The sequence below is a fragment of the Sardina pilchardus genome, chromosome 4, assembly GCF_963854185.1.
Source record: "Sardina pilchardus chromosome 4, fSarPil1.1, whole genome shotgun sequence".
Lineage (NCBI taxonomy): Eukaryota > Metazoa > Chordata > Actinopteri > Clupeiformes > Clupeidae > Sardina > Sardina pilchardus.
The window spans coordinates 28,640,605-28,662,237 of record NC_084997.1 but is presented as its reverse complement, the minus strand read 5'-3'; the positions used below and the strand labels follow the sequence as shown (position 1 = coordinate 28,662,237).

The window sequence follows — 21,633 nt, the reverse complement described above, 5'->3', positions numbered from 1 at the left end:
GATTCTAGACTCCCATAGCCAAGCTGTGCCTTTACATGCGGATCTGAGAGCCAGAGTGAACACGTCAAGTTCTTCATTCTCCTTGGTCATATCCAAGCCCACAGCCGAAGACAGCGGCACATACACATGCAGGACGAGAGTATTGACTTGTAAACACTTGTGCCTGGAGAAAACCTTCCACCTGTACTGCAGCGTTGACTCTGCCTTCTACACAGTCTACACTTCTGTGATGTGCTGTGGGTTGCTGGTGATGGTCTACGCTGTGATCGTGGTGTGTCTGAGGAGCAGAGGAGGAGACCAGGACTCCCAGGAGACCCTGAGGAGAGACACTGAGACTCCAGGACAGCTGAGCAGAGAGGGGCAGCAGAGAGGAGATGGAGCCCTCCCTGATGACATGGAGATGGAGGAACTCAGTGTCTAAACCCACGCGCATCAGCCTGAGACAGCTCCACCAGTACATGTGGTAAAGGACTTCAGATTTGAGAAACAATAGAGTTGCATTACAAGGATTCTTACGGCATTGACTCTCCGTTCTACAAAGCGTACGCTTCTCTGATGGCCTGTGGGCTGCTGGCGATGCTCTCATCTGCTGTGATCTTCTTGGTGTATCTGAGGAACATCAGCCTGAGACAGCTGCACCAGTTCATGTGGTAAAGGACTTGTCAGATTTGGCAGAATATTGTTATGTTAGGCCTCTGGAAATGTTGTATGTCTACTCGTCCACTTACCCACTGCTTCATGTTTATTATGGATACAGAATAAAGTAAAAACTTTAGTCATGTAATGTTCTTACACAGTCACTGATATTGAATAGGCTTAGTTTTATGTTTGTTACAAAATCGGTCGACAAAGCATAACTTGGTAAAAAAATGCATCTATACTTCTGCTTTTATGATGCTCATGATAAGGCTATGTTTACAGTGAGTGCTAGGTGTGTGATTTTTTGTGAAAGTGTATGTTTTTTTAGGTGTACTGTATATATGCGTATATGTGTGCGCTTGCGTGTGTGTACAAAGTGCATATTCCATACTTCAACACTTTCTTCAGTCTTTGAATATTGTTTAATGCAAAAAAATGTACTCTTTGTAAAAGTAGAAAAATTACATACAATTAAAGTAACATCCTACAGAACTCTGACATGTTATAGGCCTAACTGGTTAATGTACATGAGGTATACAATGAGGTTTCCTCTAGTTACTGTAACTCAAGAGCTTACCTTTGGTTAGCTCTGACTTTATTAAATAAAACATGCCTTCTCGGCTACGTCTCTGCTTCTCGCTATTGATCTGCAAAGTCCAAAGGCACGCTCTGGCAAGCCCTAGCTCAAGCTTATTTTTTCGGCCATGAGCAAATGATTTCACTACTTCATGTTCCTTTTTGTCCGTTGACTTCATGTTGACCTCCTCACTGGCCTACAGTTTTTTACTGCTAGTATAGACCTCTCACTTACATTCAGTTTTGTTCTATTAGTATGTATTTTTCTTACATTTGTTCAAAACACATTTCATTTAACACACTTTGAATCTTAAACAAAACATTTTAAATCTAAGCAAAAAAATATTTTAAAGCAAACATTCTGTAAGTCTAAGCAAAAAACACTTCATGTTTTCAACAAACATTCTTTAAGTCTAAGCAAAAACACTACAATGGTTCCATAATGGTTATGTCTTGTCGCAGCATTTGCATATTTTTATTTGTTTTAGAGCAAGCTGGATTTAAGCAGTTACATGATTAACAGACATTGGTCTGATGACTGGTCAATCATGTCACGTTATTAAATCGTAAGTAAGCAAATAAGTAAATAAGTCTCATTATCTGTACCAATTGAAGCCATTAAAAAGCCGTAACTCCCATCCTCATTTATTTTGGGCTGATGGTAACTCTGATGGGCCTGTGACAGATCACATGAGGGAACTCTCCTCACACAGGCCATTTTGTGGGTCCCTGTCCGGGGAGTTTCGCTGAGGTTCTTCCATCTGTTCAGGTCGGAAGTATGGTGGGTAGTATACCTGTCAACACAGCAAAGGGATACCTAATGAGCCTACATATTTATTTTTGTTTGTTTGTTTGTTTGTTTGTTTGTACTGTGTGTGTGTGTGTGTGTGTGTGTGTGTGTGTGTGTGTGTGTGTGTGTGTGTGTGCGTGTGTGTGTGTGTGCCTGTCTGTGCATAAATGTATGTGTATGTACACATACAGTACATGCCTGTGTGTATGCTTGTCCATTTGTCTGTATGTCTGTATGGTGGAGAATCCAATGTAAAGTTATTTTCATCTCTAGCTGGAAGTTCAAATGCTCCTCACTGTGACACTCACTGGGCGACTAAGTCTACACTATTCTGTTTCTATATCAATCTGCTTCTGATATAGTTAGTTACTATTAGTCAGTAATGTCCTTTTCTGCTTATTTAGCCAGGGCTATTTATTGCCTGCTTTCCACTTCTTTGCCCTTCTCATATAAAAGAAACTCCACAGTTTGTGCCATTAACAGGCAGAGTTGACCTCAGCCTGCTTACCCTCAAGCAAGCATGCAATGATTTTAAAACCGACACTAGTGATGTAGTGTCATAGACAGACAGAATATATTTAATTGAGCCAATATCGCAAACAACTTGCAATCTGTTCAACACAGAGGTTCTGTGAAGAAGGAGAGACATCCTGTGTGGCTCCAGTAATAACTTCAATGCAGCAAGCATCCGTATGGGACGGATAACTTCCTGCATCCAGTCTTCATTCTTCTCTCTGTTCATCCATTGTCCCTACTTTTCATCTGCTCACCTTAACCAAAGCCTGCTCTTCCATTCTGTACCTGCACCTAGAAATCTGCAGTTACTTCTCTAATTCTCTCATCTTGGTCGCAGATGTGGCTAGTTATTTACATTCTTTCATTCGCTCATCCAATCCAAACCCTGCTCTTTCTGCACCTGCACAATATTGCTCATCATGATCATGATACACCTATTCTGTAATGCATCTTGTGTAGGTTCAACTCCTTCTCATGGATTCCACTTCTTCCCTGTTTTTGAAGTGAGGGGTTGTCTCAAGAGATAAAATGTACCACATATTGATTATTACGATTTTGTGTGTGTGTGTGTGTGTGTGTGTGTGTGTGTGTGTGTGTGTGTGTGTGTGTGTATGCTGGACTAACTAGTTCTTCTTCTTCATCCATGGAATGTCCTCCATTATTGCATTCCACATCATTTTCTTTCTGAGAAGACAACACAGGAGCATAATTAACCAAACATCCCAACCAGCCAACCAAACCAGTAGTTGATGATATCTACTCACCTTGGGGGGAATTCTCCCATGCGCGTAAGGGTGCGTAAGGGTGCGTAAATCCAAAAAAACGCGCAACTATTCTGCCATCCACTGAAGTCGGCCATTTACGCGTGGTAGAGAGAGTTGCGCGTTTTGGGTGGAGCAACCCCAAAATCTGGGCGTTTCTTATATATACAAGTCTTGCGCGCATTCTGCCATGGCTTAAAGAGTCACTTCACCCCATAACTCCACCCACTTCACATTTCTGAAAACGGCTTTCAAAATGGGCGAGACGTTCTGAAATTTGGAGAGAGAGTGCAGCACTGCTGCAACCAATCAACCATGGTGATTTCGTGTCAATCTGGGAATGAGTGCTGCAGACATGGCTTATCACAGGTAGGCTAATCAGGGCAGCAGGTGTTGGGGCGTTTCAGTCCTAATTTGTAACGACCCGGTGACGTAGTGTCGGACTAGAAGTGCAGGACAACGTCATCATTCCAATAGTATTTTGGACCAACATGCCATGGCATGTTTTCAAACGGTAGTATGCGCGAGAGAGCAATATCTCCAATACAAAATCAGACGAAATGTTACGTTTGTCGAGAAACACGATTTTTGTCAATATTAACCCTGGTAATAGTACAGTTCACCACTTATGAGTATTTTCAATCAATCAACAGCTCAAAAAACCTATTTTAGGGTGCAGTGACCCTTTAAGCACTTTTCCAGTTTACGCACTCTGGAGGGCTGGAATAAGGTCGAGCGCCACTACAAGGTGAAACAGCATATTGCTCATGTCGGCAGAAGGCCTAGTTCTAAATACATGTAGGCAACACGGAATTTACAAATTGACATTACAGTATCAAATGTGATTCTTATAAGCTGATACAGCTTCATGTTTTCCGCATTACAGTGTCACACGGTGCCATATTTCGCGCCATTACCTTCACTGGCTTCATAGGCTACATTGTTAAATAGTGAAAATCCCGTTATAATCACCCACTTTCTGTATTGGATCTTACCGATTATGTATCTTCAGTTTTAACTTGACGAGAAGTCATTATCCAATAGCATACTTCGTTCGACTCTGTCCGTTTCTTTCCAACTTCACTGAATACATCCATACATTTGCACAGACGTCTGCACTATTGTGGAGCAGCATAGCTTATTCTCTCGCCTTTTAATTCGTTTACAATGGAGATTGAACTCGTTATGTCAGTCTCTCTACTGTGTTCGAAGTTGCAGATGTCAGTCTACATGTCTTAGCATAGATAAATTGATATTATGCGAGGCAGCTGCCAGCGAAACCTTTTTGTCAATCGTAGTTTTTGAATTATAAATCTACACACCTCAAGCACGTCTTGACTCTTTATAAACAAACGTCAAAGCAAAAGTGAAATTTCGTGAAGTAATTTCTTTGTTATGTGATGATACACCATTTTACTGTAGGCAGTTCTTTATTCAGTTCACCTAGCATACGTTTTCAAAATTAAAGACTGGTTGGTGTTCTTTCTGGATTTAAATGGCATTCAGGAGGTCAATGAGAAAGTCCACGTTCCACGTTTTCATATCAACCTAAATTAAGGAGGTGGTAGATTAGTCTGGTTCTTTTTTTAAATAAATCACGTCCCTTTCATAAGCCCGCCTTGAATCCGACTTTGCGCGGTGTGGGTGTGACAGGAGCAGAGATGGGAGAATCCACTTAACAGAGAGACGCGCAACAGAACCGCGTAAAAAAAAAGCTTACGCGCGATTTACGCGTGAATGGGAGAATTCCCCCCCTAGTGCATAATCTACATGTAGGTGGTAGTTGGAATAAAAGGTATGTTAATCTGTCCTTCATACAGTACACTAAGTAGGCTTTACCTCAAGAGTTGTATAAAGTGTCTAAAACCCACACTTAAGTAGAAGTATTTGATTAGGGATGAGGGATGACGATTTTCGATTAGTCATTATTCGATCTACCTTCGAATATCAAATAGTTAATTCAAATACTGTTTTAGCCATATCTCAATTAAAGGTGGGGAAAAACATGGAACAGAAATGAAGACGGCAATATTTAATGTAACGCTTTATTCAGCCTGAAGGTGGCGCTGTATATGTGTAAGACCTTGTAAATGATATCTATGGCTGTAGCTCTGTAGCTCAACAGCAGAATCAACTTCAGTGACAACTTCACTGAAACTGGCGAAATGCGAGATCAAGCGATATGCGCCATTTAGAGCATGGAATCGTACAAGTGTATTAGGAGATCAAAATGCGTGCCCGCTACGCAAAATGCATACATATTGGCAGGTGCTGTTGAAGTCTTTAAATTGTGAGGTTCTTAACCTCTCTTAGTTGTGAAGGCTCTGTAGACTCTGTAGGGCTGCGTAACTCACTCTATCTTTGTGTTGGCCTTTCAAACTTGAAGTCGAAGACTTTCCTGTAGAGGTCACCGTGCAGTCATTTGGGCAGAAGTACCTGAACCAGTCATTACAGGAGAAGGCGATGCAGATTGAGATGGTGATGCCGAGGACCACCATGGTGGCGAGAGATGTCATTGCCATGAACCCTGTAACCAGGGAGAAGAGGTGTAAAAGTCCTACAGTATCAAAGAGTATAGAAGTACCAACAGGCGAAACGTTGCAGTTCTGACAACAATCGCTAGTGGGCACTGCTGAGTATTCGTCAGAGCCGTACTGTATACAGAGAGACTTCCAACAACTGTGTTTAGGACGTTCAGACTGTTCTGTTGATAAAATGATACACTGGCATAGGATGTTAGACAGGCAGGTGGTAGATTGACAAACAATAGAGAGAATATACAAAGATCAACACAACAAGATTGGCCATGCTACATTATCACATGTAGAATAGAAAAGGTAGACAAATGTTTCACAGCTCAGATGTAATGACATTAGTAGAGTCTGGCAAAGGTAAACACACACAGAGACGTGTGCAACATGCAACAGATGAGCTGGCTGTGTTCAGGTGTGTTCAGGTGTACCTGCGTGGTATAGAGAGAACAGGTACAACCAGATCAGACAGATGATTGGTGCAGCCATGGCTAGTTTGACAGCTTCAAGGTGCACCAGCCTATCCAGGTGGGGGGTCTGACGGGCATAGTACAGGTTGTGTTTGTCCACCAGGTACTTCAGAACAAGATACACACAACCTACACACACACACACACACACACACACACACACACACACACACACAATCAAAGAAAAGAATGGGTTGTGTGTACACCAGTTGCATGCAAAACATACATATAGATAGAACACATAGAAAAAAAATGGCATGTTTCTCACCAACAGGCACAATGAGTGGGCATGTGACACTGTAGGCCATGATAACAGTGAACACACACAGGTACCAGGCATACATGGCCCCGAACGGAAACCTATATGACTGTTCCTAGAATACACATACAGTACAGACATTATTATACTCTTCATTCACGACTTCTGCACCAAATATACCAAAGTATGCCTGGGCATGATCCAGGATCCAGATCTGGCTGCCTTGTTTTCTTGTCTATGGATTTGCTCGACACGCACAACGCTCGCTAGGTGGTATATTTAGTGCAAAAGTATCCGTCCGGCAAACAACAGCTGAAACTCGTGGATCGCAGATTCAAGCATTTGTATCAATTGACTTGTAGTCGTGCAAGACAATGCTCAATCATCACAGCAATCTATAGAATTTTATTAATGAGGAAATGTTTCACAGATGCACAACTTCTGATGCATCAGTTCACATTTGGGTTTACAAATGCACAAATGTTGTGCATGTTCTCAAATTATGAAACACGGATGTGCGAATGTGTTGCAGTGTATTTGGGGCGAAAGTGTTGAGGGAATGACACTCAAAAGTTGTGATGCACAGGATAGGACTTGTATATCTGTAACAAGGATAAGTGAACCCGTAGCCCCTATTTTGTGTTTACAAGGTCTTTAAAAAAATGTACAACTTCAAATTTACGGTTACACATTTGTGACTTTAGTGTGCGCATGCGAAATCTGGTGTTAAATGTGCTCTTGATTTTGCACCAAATATACTTTCATAAATCACCTTGTTGATTAAGCACCTGGGTTACTTGTCATACAAAGAAGAGCCACTGAGGCATTTTCAGGCCCGCTTTAAGCACATCCATTTCTGTCACAATGGTGTCTGTCAAGTTGCAATGGGGCCTCATATTTCTTGAGAATGCTACAAGCTGTTGTGTTCTGTGGAGGTCTCTCCTTCCCCAAGGTCAAGTTGAAGGATCAAATACTATGAAATTATAATTTGAGGTTAATGTAGTTACTTTATCATGGCCCGAGCTCTTTATGATTGCCAGTTCAAAGCACTGCTGGCCGATGTGGAAAGTCATTATTCCCAGGACTGATTTTGCACAGCAATGTGCGTTGGTTGTCAAGGTGCTCAGCCGTTTTGTGTCCTCTCTGAATGAAATCATAACATTTCTCGAGATGAAAAATGCTCATCGTCCTGAGCTCTCTGACACTCCTGACATTTTACTACCTTGTCGACATCAGCGAGAATCTCAGCCAGCTCAATGTGAAAATGCAAGGCCCTGGCAACACAGTTGTTGTCGCTTCAGCAGGCTGTTTGCATTTGAAAAGAAACTGTAGGCGGGTAAATAACATTTTGAGTTCACTGGTTATCTATGAGAAAAACGTTGGGCATTTTTTTGCTGAAGACGGTGAAGACTAGCCTGACTCTCGCAAGACCCTTGTAGTTCCGCCATGCTCCACCAGAGGCGTTTCACTGAGCTCCACACAAGGGTCTGGGCTCGAGGGCAATCAGGATCACCGGAGGGGATTTCATATATGTGACGTAGCGCCGAAGTGACTGTCTGATTCAAACAACAATGGCGGCACGCAGCGAGGAGTCTTGTCCTGCTATTTCAATCCTTTTGCTGAATCTATCGAGTATTCATTCTTTAAAAGATGAACAGAGAATTTTTTTTTGTTTTGTTTTTTTGTTTTTTGAAGGCATTTATTGGTGGCAAGGATGTTTTCACTCTTCTTCCGACCGGGTTTGGCAAGAGCTTGAAGTAGCCTAGCACGTCATTCAAGATAACGGACAAGTGGTTTATCAAATCACATGCAAGGATTTTTTTACAAGGCCCCGCCTTCAGAAATACATCTCCTATCGAGAAGTCCCAGATCCTTGTGTGATGCTCAGCGAACTACAAGGATCTGGCGAGAGTCAGGTTAGGTGAAGACGGTGATTGGGCGGAAATCATTCAACCCAATCTGGCAACACTGGCATCAAGGCATGTGAGCAAATGCTTTTGCCAATATAGTGTACTTAGAGGTTACGGATTGCTCCTCAGCGTAGTGTGTATAACAGAAGCGTGTCATCATCATCCAAAATGAGACATCTATTCAACATCCAGAAAAGACATATTAAATAGTTCATTCTGGCTATTCTGAAGACATCTTCTGGAGTACTGTGACCACGTCTTTTTGACATATTTTGGACCACTTTTTGCTCAGTGGGTAGCTTCGCTCTCAACTGACCCCAGGACAAACTGCAGCTGTTGTTGCTCGCTCAGCCCTTTGTAAGCTGGCCAAGTGGGTGGTTTGGACGGTCGCTCAAACTCAGGGCAGAAATCCAGCTGACTACGCCACTTGTCACTTGTGCTGCCACCTGTATTACACCTCTGTTACTCTATTTGCAACTAATTTTGGCTGTCTATAGATGTCCCGAATGGGGTCAGGCTGGACTATTGTCCCAATGTCATTTATTAACCACTGTCATATCGACTTGTCTTGGACTTCCATAGACGTTGCTTGCTCAGTGGGTAAGAGGGAGGCCCAGGTGGCACCTGGAAAGCAACATGCTAGCCCCCAAATCGGATAGACTGAGGACTCCTGGTGACCATGCAGAGGGACCTCATTTTTGGGATTACTCCACTTAATTGCTGATAAAGACAACAACAGTTTTTCTAAATAAATATAATTGTTTTAACCTGATCTGGTTATCCTAACATACTTGGAGGTTACAGATTGCTCCTCAGTGTACTGTAGTTACAGCTGGAACACACCAAGCCGACGGCCGACAGTTAGCAGAAAAGCAGTCAGACTGAACAGTCGGCTCCTGTCTACCCAGGTCGGTCAAAAAAGTCCCTCGGAACACACCGAAGTGACGCGAGGAGGCGTTCGCAGCTTGTAAATTGTCGTTAACTACCGAAAATTAGGGAGATTTACGGGCGTTTAAGGGGACGGAAATCCCACTTTTCATTCAGTGCTTAAAAGAGATGGCAGCACAGGCGCCCCCACCTGGTGACATAATGGTATCAGTTGAGTAGTGCAATGATAAGCTGTCATAATCGCAAGTTATGCCATTAAGACTCATGGTTTGAATCCCATGAAGCTGCTTAAATATTTCTGGTCCCATGACATGTTTCGTATTGTGTGGATAATGCATAAGAGGACATGCATTTAGACATTAACTGGTGCACATTTTTCTGAGATTTCACTTTGCAAGCACTTTGTGGAAATAACAACCTCTGTAGGGGGCAGTGCAGGGCCATGTTAAATATTCAATGATTTTATGCAGATTTCACAAATCAAAATGATCACCAGACAAACTGGAACACCTGCCCCCATCAAAAAAAAAGCTCACACAAACACACACATATACCTTGATGTATTCGCGCTCGCCAGCTATACGTGCACGAGAAATCTTGTACAACAGTGTCAACGGAAACCAGATGAGTTCCATCGCTGCACCACTCAGAGCAGCTGCAATCACATAGTTCACAAAGAAAGCCCCCTGATCTGGCATAAACATACACCTAGGAACAAACACATAGATGTATAGGTCATTCTGTAATTTTGAGTACATTTCAAGTGTAGAAAACAGCACAACTCTTATCATTTATGTAAATGCATTAAAGAGGACATAGAATGGATGAATTGAGTATTGTTCTGTGTTCTCTGTTATTTTTCACCCTAGAAAAGTGTGAATTTTACTAATTTCCCTCAAGTTTACATTCTTCAAAAAAATTTACAAACTTCATTGACAAGCAAAGATGTGTTTTCAATTATTTTGATGTATATAAAATAATGTATATTTTAGAAAATAGCAAAAATCTGCATCTTGCCCACAGGCAACATTTTAATGGAATCACACTAGGCCATAAGTCTAGTCGTAATCCCCATAGGCCCAATAGTAAACCCAGAAATGTTGAGTACCCTAAAGTTTTATTGCATAAATGTAATCTATATGCCTAGTGGATGGAATTTAACTTGGTTGCCTAAAGTTGCACTTTGGGCAATTTGCATAATTGGCATAAATATATAGGCAATTAAGGCGAATAGGGTGCAGGTGAATAGGGTAAAAAAATAAATAATAGATATCACTATGAAACTTTCTCAGTTGGTTACTTGTGTTGAAATGAGAAAAAAAAATATTGCATGTTTTTTATATTTTAATGTTTACTTATGCAAATTAGGCCCTATCTCATTAAAAAGGCTCTAATTTGCATACACACAAAATCAGATAGTGTGATAAAGCCAGGCTCAAAATGTTTCTTTTTTCCAAAGTAAACATGTATACTTGGAGGGCTGAGTTAGTGAAAACCTTTAAAGGAACCTGGTAAGGAGGCAGTGTTAACCCATTGACCCGTTTAATCCCAATGGTCATAATTGTGACCGTACATAAAAATCTTGCTCCTGCCTTTAAAATGTCACTGAATGAATTATCAATACATTTCCCCAAAAAATAGAAACCTGAAAGGGTCTCAGTTAAATATGTGCAGTGCCAAATGTGTAGTGTAATTTGTCACATGGACAGAGCTGCTTATGTTTTGGTTGCACCTGAAAATCTCAACCCTAAAGCTCCCAAACTAAAGCTTAGAAAAGTCTGTTTATGTAAACATAGGACAGAGAGTTTTGGTACACATAATCTATAAGGTGTCTAGTGTGGAGGGATGCAATTGAAATATGTGAACTATGCACTCATAGCATGAGTGAACATGATGACGGTCACAATTGTGACCGTTGGAAAACAACATAGCCCGATTTTAGGGATTGTGCAATCATCTAATTTCCAATGAATTCCAGTCAGAAATGATATGTATAACATGCGTACCATGTACACATGTTTACCCTTGGAAAAAAATATTTTGAGCATAACTTTATTATTAAACAATCTGATTTTGTCAGTATGCAAATGAGCGCATATTTAATGAGATATGGCCTCATTTGCATATGTAAACATTAAATATAAAAAACATGCAATACATTTATTTACATACATTTTTTACCCTATTCACCTGCACCCTATTCGCCTTAATTGCATACTGTATATATTTATGCTAATTATGCAAATCGCCCAAAGTGCAACTTTAGGCAACCAAGTTAAATTCCATCCATTAGGCCTATAGATGACATTTCTGCAATAAAACTTTAGGGTACTCGACATTTCTGGGTTCAAGAAATTACGGCTAGACTATAATACTTGATATAATTTAGTCTAACAGATTGGGAAGTGTAGGCTATGTCGAAAGAGAAAATACGATTTTAGAGAGGCAAATAAAGGTTAATGTTGCTTTTGACATAGTACAATGAAGAAAACTGATGCTCTGAATATTGATTTAGCTGTTTCTTAAAGTTTTTCAAATAGACCCATTTAACCGCAATTTGGATTACACCTGCTTTCAGAAGACGGACGTTTTTCAACGCAAGATAGACATGCGCTGTTTTCATACATATGGTGAAATACTTAATCAATCACTATTACCACTTCTCCTCCCCTGTACTTGCGCGTTACACCCACTTTCAGCAGATCCACCCAGGAATTAATGTACAGTATGACACAGAAAAGCGCAAATAGCCATTCTCAGCTTCCATGGCAGGCAGTCTGCGCGTTTCCCTCATTGCGCGTGTTTACATACCATGGCCATGTTTCTACGTGCACGTTACGTCTAAAATGGGCGCAAAACGTTAAGTACATCTGGCCCTCAGTGTCTCAAAGTCCATTCTTTAGACAAGTACGGGATAATGGACGACACGCCGTGCGGTTATTCAAAGTTAATGCACGTTCTAGACGGTGATACGGCCCGACGCGAAGCGGAGGGACGTTCCGTCTAGAAAAGTGCATTAACTTTGAATAACCGCACGGCGTGAAGTCCATTATCCCGCTTATTCCACTGTTGCCACTTGGGTTGTGTTCGTTTCCGGTGCTAATTTAATTGTTTTAATCGCTAGAACTGTATTGTTTGTAGAACTACTTTTCCCAGACACATTTCAACTCATTTCTCAAACTGCGGTTACTAGTTCTAAATGGATGGTTGCTATGGCCAAAAGCCAGTCGTTAGTTCTAATCTCCCGTTGTCAAGCTGGCACATCCCAGGATTCTGATGAACGTTAACTTTGAAAGATTGCTATTTTTCTTAGCCTACTGCCACCTAATTAGCTAAATGACACCTCTGTCATATGCTAAACGTTACTATGATCTGAACGTCTGTATTTTACAGCTTGTATGTAACGTGACGGTGCATTTAAACTTCACAACGAGTTTGGCGAATTAATATTCAAGTGCGAGAAGGTCAAAAATAATGGAACTACTTCATAGCCGTGCGTATATCTAAAGTTAATGCACACCCTTATAGAACGCAGGACAATGGGGAACTCAACCGAGCAGTGGAATAAAGTTAGTTATCTCCCTCAACAATGGAATTCTCTTCTCTGATTGGCTGATGGGGTGGCCATTAAGTAAGGGATAATGTATAGAACGCCGGTCATTATCGGAAAATAATTCCCGACAGGACGGACAGAACCCCGACGCGCAGCGGAGGGGTTTTGCTTCGTACTGAAGGGAATTATTTTCAGATAATGACCGGCGTTCTATACATTATCGCGCTTATTATATGGCTACTTGCCAAAACGAGAAAATCAACTTATCTCAATGTGTCTTTAGCAATGACTTGGCTACTGTTTCGTGGCTTCCGCAACAACTAGCGGAGTGAACCCGTTGCCATTGGCAGCGGTCATTATACCTTCGGAGCGGTCAATATGCAGATATAACGGACCGGTAGAACGTTGAGAGGCCCATTCAAAGTGAATGGGAGCTCCCTCAACATTCTAGAGAGCCATATAATAACTTCGTATAACCTGCTACCTTCGAAGTAGTTCCCGTATCACACTTGAATATTAATTCGCCAAACTCGTTGCGAAGTTTAAATGAACTGTCACGTTGCATCCAAGCTGAAATACAGACGTGCAGAACCATAGTAATATGCTTCGCACGTCGCCGGAGTTCTAGACCTCCACCTAGCCATTATTTCCATCGAACCGGTCACCTCGTCGGCCGTTATCCCTTACTTAGCCTATACCTAAACATTCTAACATGAATCTTACCCACGTGAAGGGGGTAACGATTGCACAAGACCTGCTCAGACCAGGTTGCAAAATTCGGATACACAGCTCTGGCTGTTATCTCCCTCGGCCTATGTTATGACTGATGTTCCTGTAGAAGGCTATGCCATTGTGGTAAACAGGCCTAAATGTGCACTTAATATCAGAGCTTAAAGTCAGCCTTTCTGGAGATAGAGAAAGTAATGTACACTGGTATACTGTACCTTCACACACATATAATATTCTATGGATAACATATGTACTGTACACATCAGAAGTACAGTAAGAATACCCTAGAATTCGACAGTGTTAAAATTCTCTTATCTCCCTCAACAATGGAATTCTCTTCTCTGATTGGCTAATGGGGTGGCCATTAACTTCGTATAACCTGCTACCTTCGAAGTAGTTCCCGTATCACACTTGAATATTAATTCGCCAAACTCGTTGCGAAGTTTAAATGAACTGTCACGTTGCATCCAAGCTGAAATACAGACGTGCAGAACCATAGTAACATTGTAGCATATGACGGAGGTGGATTGTAGCTAGTTGGATGCCATGTAGGCTATAAAAGTAGCGATCTTTCAAAGTTAAAGTTAATCAGAATCCTGGGAAATGCCCGCTTGACAACGGCAGAGATAGAACTAACGACTGGCTTTTGGCCGTAGCAACCAGCCATTTAGAACTAACGACTGGCTTTTGGCCATAGCAACCATCCATTTAGAACTAGTAACGGCAGTTTTGTCCTGCAAGTAGAAAGTTGATATGTGGCGGAAAGTAGTCCCACAGTCAAGACAGTTTTAGCGATGTTAACGGACGCAACGGTGGAATAAAACTATGTTCTAAACATACAGGTTATGAATACAAACGGGAGATAAGCGGGATAACGGCCTTCGAGGTCGACCGGTTCGATGGAAATAATGGCACGGCGGAGGTAACTCCGTCTCCGTGCTTCGCACGTCGCCGGAGTTCTAGACCTCCACCTAGCCATTATTTCCATCGAACCGGTCACCTCGTCGGCCGTTATCCCTTACATAGAGGCAGGCATATACATTTTTTTTTCTTCAAATATTATCTCATGGATCCAGGACTCTATGCACCCTGATAAAGTGCCCTTGGCCTTTGGAATTAAAATAGCCCCACATCATCACATACCTTCACCATACCTAGAGATTGGCATGGTTTTATTTCAGTTATTCTCAGTTATGAAAATATGAGCTCATTGCAAATCAAACCAGCTAATAGGCTAACTGAAATAGAACCATGCCAAAAAAAAAAAAAAAAAAATCTGCCTGCCTCTATCGGAATTTTAACACATAGGGTTAACATAGGGGTTCCAATACTTATTAAGGAAATCATTTATCTATTTACAATACATTATTCATTCACAAAGAAAACTGATGTCCTTAAGGTTGGATATTTCCTCATTTTATTATTTAAGGCATTAAGATCAATTTCCAAAAGATGATTTTATATTCCTCTTTGTAGTCAACTTTAGCATGTGTTCCAATACTTATGGAGGGCACTGTACGGTATATGCCCCTAGATTTAGTTTATTGACCTTTTCAATTTAAGCAGGCTTTTACGTGGTGTTTAATTTCTTTTTATCTCCCTCAACAATGGAATTCTCTTCTCTGATTGGCTAATGGGGTGGCCATTAACTTCGTATAACCTGCTACCTTCGAAGTAGTTCCCGTATCACACTTGCATATTAATTCGCCAAACTCGTTGCGAAGTTTAAATGAACTGTCACGTTGCATCCAAGCTGAAATACAGACGTGCAGAACCATAGTAACATTGTAGCATATGACGGAGGTGGATTGTAGCTAGTTGGATGCCATGTAGGCTATAAAAGTAGCGATCTTTCAAAGTTAAAGTTAATCAGAATCCTGGGAAATGCCCGCTTGGCAACGGCAGAGATAGAACTAACGACTGGCTTTTGGCCGTAGCAACCAGCCATTTAGAACTAACGACTGGCCTTTGGACATAGCAACCATCCATTTTAGAACTAGTAACGGCAGTTTTGTCCTGCAAGTAGAAAGTTGATATGTGGCGGAAAGTAGTCCCACAGTCAAGACCGTTTTAGCGATGTTAACGGACGCAACGGTGGAATAAAACTATGTTCTAAATATACAGGTTATGAATACAAACGGGAGATAAGCGGGATAACGGCCTTCGAGGTCGACCGGTTCGATGGAAATAATGGCACGGCGGAGGTAACTCCGTCTCCGTGCTTCGCACGTCGCCGGAGATCTAGACCTCCACCTAGCCATTATTTCCATCGAACCGGTCACCTCGTCGGCCGTTATCCCTTACATATCTTCCGATCACTTCAGTCAGCAGAGGCAGTTCACGTTTATCACAACATAGTTTGTTTGACATGTAGCCTGCAGTGTAAAATGTTCTGGGGATAAACAGGCCTATAAGCATGTTATTTCTAACAGGAAGGGCAAAGCAGAGAAGGCTCACCATCATCTTTGATCCCCTGTAAAGTTTATGCTGAAAGAATGGCACCTCACACGCACACGCACACACTTACTCAAACCGGATCTTGATTTCATTTTCATTACCAGCCAAGAGGGCATAGACGACATCGACCAAATCCACACTGCAAGAGACAACACACATGCAGTGTTTAAGAAATGCATTTGGCTTACCATACCATGTACTGCACCAGATTACTCTAATGATGTTAGATGAGATGAAAATGTAAAATATTCTAATTTGAATCTCCCAACAAATAATTTGTAGATAACTGTGTGCAGAAGTTACCTTATGATCTCTAATGAGGGCATTATCAGCACCATGAAGAGCAGGAAGATGTAGAGTTTGTACATCATGCTTAGATTCTCACTGGACCTACAGTATGGCACAGATGGAGTGAATGTGTACATCATTACATCACATCATCATTGTTTTCTCGACTGCCAACATAACGTTCGGAATCCCAGATCAATGTGTTTGATATATTTGCTCCGGCCTAACCAGTTAACAAAGTTTATGTTAGCTGTGAAGATGAGATGGTCTTTTGCCATTAAACAATTTTGAATGTACAGTAAGTTACGTGTTTTATGTTTACATGGGGTACTGTAAGGATCTTTTTCTGTACTGAAATCTTTATTCCTTTGTTTACTTATAGACCTCTGAAGTTCACATACAAAAAAGCTGCCATCTTTGAGATCCTGTGTTACGGACCTTAATGGGATGCATGTTAACTGTAGCCTAGAAATCTAGACACACCCTATTTGCTGCCAGGGTAGTCTAGCAACTCTCCTTTTTGTGTGGAGAGGGAACCGTTTATCCCACCTTAACCTGGTAGGGGGTAGGTACTTTCGTTTTGTATGAGCTCAAACTCCTATCCTACCAGAGGAGGTCAGGATAAGGCCTAGTACTGAAAGACCTCATCGGCGAAAGGAGAGGAAGACGAGGTGGGGTAAGGCAGAGGCTTGGTGTAAACAACTTTCCAGATCTAGAAGTTATCTGATCATCTATGTGTCCCTTCTATTTACCAAGAGAATTTGGAAATGTCGTTATTGTCGGGGCCTATGTTTCACGCCTCATTCGTGCTATTCACCGTGAGAGGATGATAACATGATATCCTTTCCAAACAAGTTTTTGTGAGAGCGCTACAGTTGTTCAGCGGAGTCCTTAATCCATAGGGTTTAATATGATGTCGGTCCACCTTTTGCAGCTATAACAGCTTCAACTCTTCTGGGAAGGCTTTTCACAAGGTTTAGGAGTGTGTTTATGGGAATTTGGATGAGGACACTGACTCTCAATCTCTTCTCTAATTCACCCCAAAGATGTTCTATTGGGTTTAGGTTATGGCCCCTTCCTGTTAGCCTGGCCCCAGTCTGACTACGTACTTCCGCTCATTTACATCTCTCTTCATACTCCGTCTGGTATAGCTTGATTCAGCTTTGTTTACTCCGGCAACTGCAAGTGCATCTCCGCCCAATCAGTGAACAGAGGGTGTTCCTAAGAGCGATTAATGTACGTTTCAAGCCTATCGTTATCGTTGTGTCCCCCGTGGTTATCATATGTCATTACCAAACGTTTGAACTCCAATGAATTCAAACTTCAGACAAGCGTCCACAAACCAGGAAATGACATGGATGACAGAGTTTGGTGTAGATGAACTTGACTTGCATGAGTCCTAACCTCAACCCAATGCAGAGACCAAATTACTTGGCCATAGAAACCTGATTGCCTGATTTTTCATATATATATATATATATATATATACCAGGGATTCTTAACCTTTTTGACGTTGAGACCCAATTTGTATAGTACAAGTGGCCCGGGGCCCATTAAATATTAACCCCCCCATAGGACATGTACTGTAGCCTACACACACACAGTGCAGTATATAATATAACACATAGAATTATTTAAATCTATCAATCTATTAATGCAAGGAACGTCTGTCTGTGTGTCACTCTGTCTGTCTGTCTGTCTGTGTGTTATGGCAGGGTCAGATGCATACCTCTCGAACCACTCAACCGACTGACCTAAATTTTGACACAGGTCTTGCTAATGGCATGCATGCGTGAGTGCAGTGCAAAGTTTGGTCATTTTGCAAAATACAATTCTACCGCTCTCTAGCCACTCCCCTTTTCACTCTCACTTAGACTCCAGCATAGAAAAAAAAGTTCGCTGAAAGTCCATTTCGCTGACAAACTCACGTGTTACTTGCTATTCATAGAAATTACGATGTCTCACTTAAACAACGGACCGTTTCAAGATTGTTCATCTTGGCTAGACATGCTGAGACAAACACGCACCCATGTTGGTGAGCAAGCTGTTAAAATAACATAACGTGGCTACTCTACATCAACAACCGCGGTGTTTCCTACCGTCGTTGCTGAAAAAGAAAAAAATAGCGAACAGCCAATGATAACCTAAGTCCGTGGCGGGCCGGATCTAAGATGAAGTGATGAACTAATGCATGCTCGGCTTTAAAGTGCGTGGCGGGCTGTAGTTAGTTAGCCCGTCGGCCGTAGTTTGGACACCCCTGATGGCAATCCCGCAGCCGGGCGGCCCACAGTACTCAAGGTCCATAAATATACATATAAAAGAGAACAAAGAACAGTATAGGAACTTAAGAAGTCAGATTTACAACATATTCAGACTGTTGTGGCCTAGTGGTTAGGGATTCGGTCTGGTCACCAAAGGGTTGATGGTTCAATTCCCAATAATGTGTGCTTCATTTCATTAATTCATGATGAGACCACATTCATTGTATGTGCAAAGTATACTTGGCCATAGAATATATCACCATATACACCATAACATTTCACCATATATTTAAAAACACATTTCAACATATTGTAATATACAGTATTTCAAAGCATATTTCACCCTAAATTTTTATGTATTTCAAAACATGTCATCATATATTTTAAAACATATTTTACCCTATATTTAAATGTATTTTGATAATATATTTCAATATATATTCTGACATATATTAACATACAATCTTGAAAATACAGTGCATATTGAAAATAATCATACCCCTATGAAATAGTTACTTTATTTGTCTTACATTCTGAAATCAAAACCCATTTTTTAAAAAAATATTTTTCCAGTTTTATTTACAAATGTAGTTGTACAACATCAACATAATGGAAAAAAGGCAACAGTCCCCACTAAAGAGAAACATCCCCCAACATAATGTTGCCCCTACCGTGCTTAACAGTAGGTATGGTGTGTTGGGTGGTGTACTGTGGTTTTCGGCAAACATAGCGCTTGGAGATCAGTGCAAAAACACATCTGGAATATTCTGCTATCATGTGGAAAAATGTTTTATGGTCAGATGAGACTATAAGACTGAACTTTTTGGACTGATCTCCAGGCGCTATGATTCATTATGTTGATGTTGTATAGCTACATTTGTAAATAAAACTGAAAATAGATTTTGATTGGGTTTCGATTTCAGGCAAATACAGTAAACTATTTCAAAGGGGTATGATGGTTTTCTATAGGCACTGTATATGATTGGAGCAGCAGCAGTGGAGTACACACATTACAGATGTACAAGTTATTACAAAAGCTGTTCATGTTTTGTCACAGTATGGTCATGTCACTATCAAATTGATGACACCAGTCAGGGCTGTACGCTGCGAGCAGCTCGTTGCAAAAACGAGTAAAAATATATTAGTGCGAGTTTCAAATAATAAATACTCGCACACGTGCGAGTACTGATTTCAACCCTTTCATTCGCATTTTGCTCCTAAAATGAATCCACACCAAGTGGATCAAAGTATAGTAAAATTTTTGCGCATCTGTATACAAATTTCAGAGTTGACAACTCTTACGCACCTGGCTAGACACTCACGCTTGCTTTCAGCATCAACTGTTCGTTATCAGTTGGTGACTATGTAGCAATTACCGGTGAAACGGTAAACCATGATAAAACTGTTGACTATAACAATTAGACTACCATGTTCAGCTCAAATATTATTATTATCACGGTTGATAGGCTTAACACGGTGTGGAAACCGTGGTTAATTCCTCCCAGCTTCACCCGAGCCTGCATTTGACATAGGCCTGGTAGACTTCTATGAAACAAAAATGGTAGGCTATCCTACTGATTATGTTGTCTAAATGATGTATTTAACCACGTTTCGGTGTAGGCTACATCTGCTTTTAAGGCGGAACATTTTCATCGCAAATGTATATATATAGCCACTCTGCGTCTTTTTATGGCTACGTTCACATTAAATCCATTCCACTAACGTTATCAGGAGAATAACGTTTATTTTGAGCACTGGTTGTCACTCATTGAATATAACAGATATAGGCTACCAAACTCCAAGACAAGTCATGGCAGAGTAAGTTAAGCACCCAGCCTGACCAAGGAAAAAGTGAAAGGACAACTCAGTCACAATGCCATGCCACGGTAGGCTACCTAAATCATAGAAGTTAACATTGCTGGACACTCATCTTTTCTATTACACCGGAAATATTTGTCTTTACCGTTGTTAGTACTTCTTAAAGTGACAGGCACTCAATTAGACCTACACACCACCCCTGTAATATCCTTAAAGACAAGTGTAATCAAATGTGTATGAATGTAACAAAAAGTTTTCAAATTACTTTGAATTTTAAGCTATAAGTAATTATGCAGATCCTATAATGCTATGAATTTTTAACAAAATGTAAACAAATTCTGAATTCAAAATATGATATAGAAACCAGACAAGCCATTTTCTGTGTGTTTGAGCAGAGACTAGGATTGCCACTGCTGTGAATGATCTGTATCCTGCTTAAGGCAATAAGGTTTTCAATGAAATTTCATAGTGCTCCTAAATTTTTTTCTGTGCTCCTACATTTTTTCATTTAGGAGCACATGTGCTCCTAGTGAAAAAGCTAAGCGTACAGCCCTGTAGTAAAGTTATATTTAAATGTTGCAATTGTCATTTCCGTGCACAGAGTTGATGTTTGATTTGAGAGGACACTATTCTGCTGAGATGTATGCACTTCACGACCAAGCACAAGGCACTGCATTAAAATGGTATGCATTAAAGTAACTTAGAAGCATGATGTGCTAACTTGCTCTTCTAAATTGAATTTGCCATGAGTGTTAGCACACTTGTGTGTGTGCGTGTGTGTGTGTGTGTGTGTCAGTGTTGTAGTACTCGAGTCCAGGACTCGAGTCATTAGCTAAATTTAGAGACTTGTGACTTGACTTGGACTTGAGCACGGAATGACTCAGACTTGGACTCGGACTTGTACATTCAAAGCATTCAGACTCGAAAATTGAGGCGAAGACTTGACTTTGCCCATGAGTTTTGTGTTTGCAATTTGCTTACCATTCATTCCTGCAGACGCCCCGGTATGAAAGTTCATAGCGGCCGCCATTAGGACTTTTTTAGCTTTTAGTTTAAAACCTTATAGGTTTTACCAAAAAGTACTCGACTTGAATCAATATTGACTCGACTCGGACTTGACTCGGATGAGTAGTGGACTCGACTTGGACTCGACTCGAACATTTTTTTTAATGACTTGGACTTGACTC

General features: G+C 41.0%; 1 protein-coding gene across 1 annotated transcript; it reads right to left on the bottom strand.

Annotated features, from left to right (window-relative positions):
* Positions 1–533: 533 nt before the first annotated feature.
* On the bottom strand, positions 534–16,450 carry LOC134078938 (CSC1-like protein 1). The gene is made up of 7 exons (XM_062535102.1): positions 16,383–16,450; positions 16,150–16,218; positions 9,895–10,048; positions 6,552–6,657; positions 6,245–6,412; positions 5,719–5,809; positions 534–609 (listed from the first exon to the last, which is right to left on the bottom strand). The coding sequence occupies exons 1-7, from the start codon at positions 16,448–16,450 to the stop codon at positions 534–536; spliced, it is 732 nt and encodes a 243-aa protein (XP_062391086.1).
* Between the last annotated feature and the right edge of the window lie 5,183 nt (positions 16,451–21,633).

Bases quoted from the DNA above. Each gene is read 5' to 3' on its own strand.
- LOC134078938 (XM_062535102.1), bottom strand. From the start codon at position 16,450: ATGATGTACAAACTCTACATCTTCCTGCTCTTCATGGTGCTGATAATG. The intron at 10,049-16,149 runs GTAAGTGTGTGC...GTTTGTTCCTAG, and splicing joins GAAATCAAGATCCGGTTTGA to GTGTATGTTTATGCCAGATC. The intron at 610-5,718 runs GTACTTCTGCCC...GATGTTCCTCAG, and splicing joins TCCTGTAATGACTGGTTCAG to ATACACCAAGAAGATCACAG.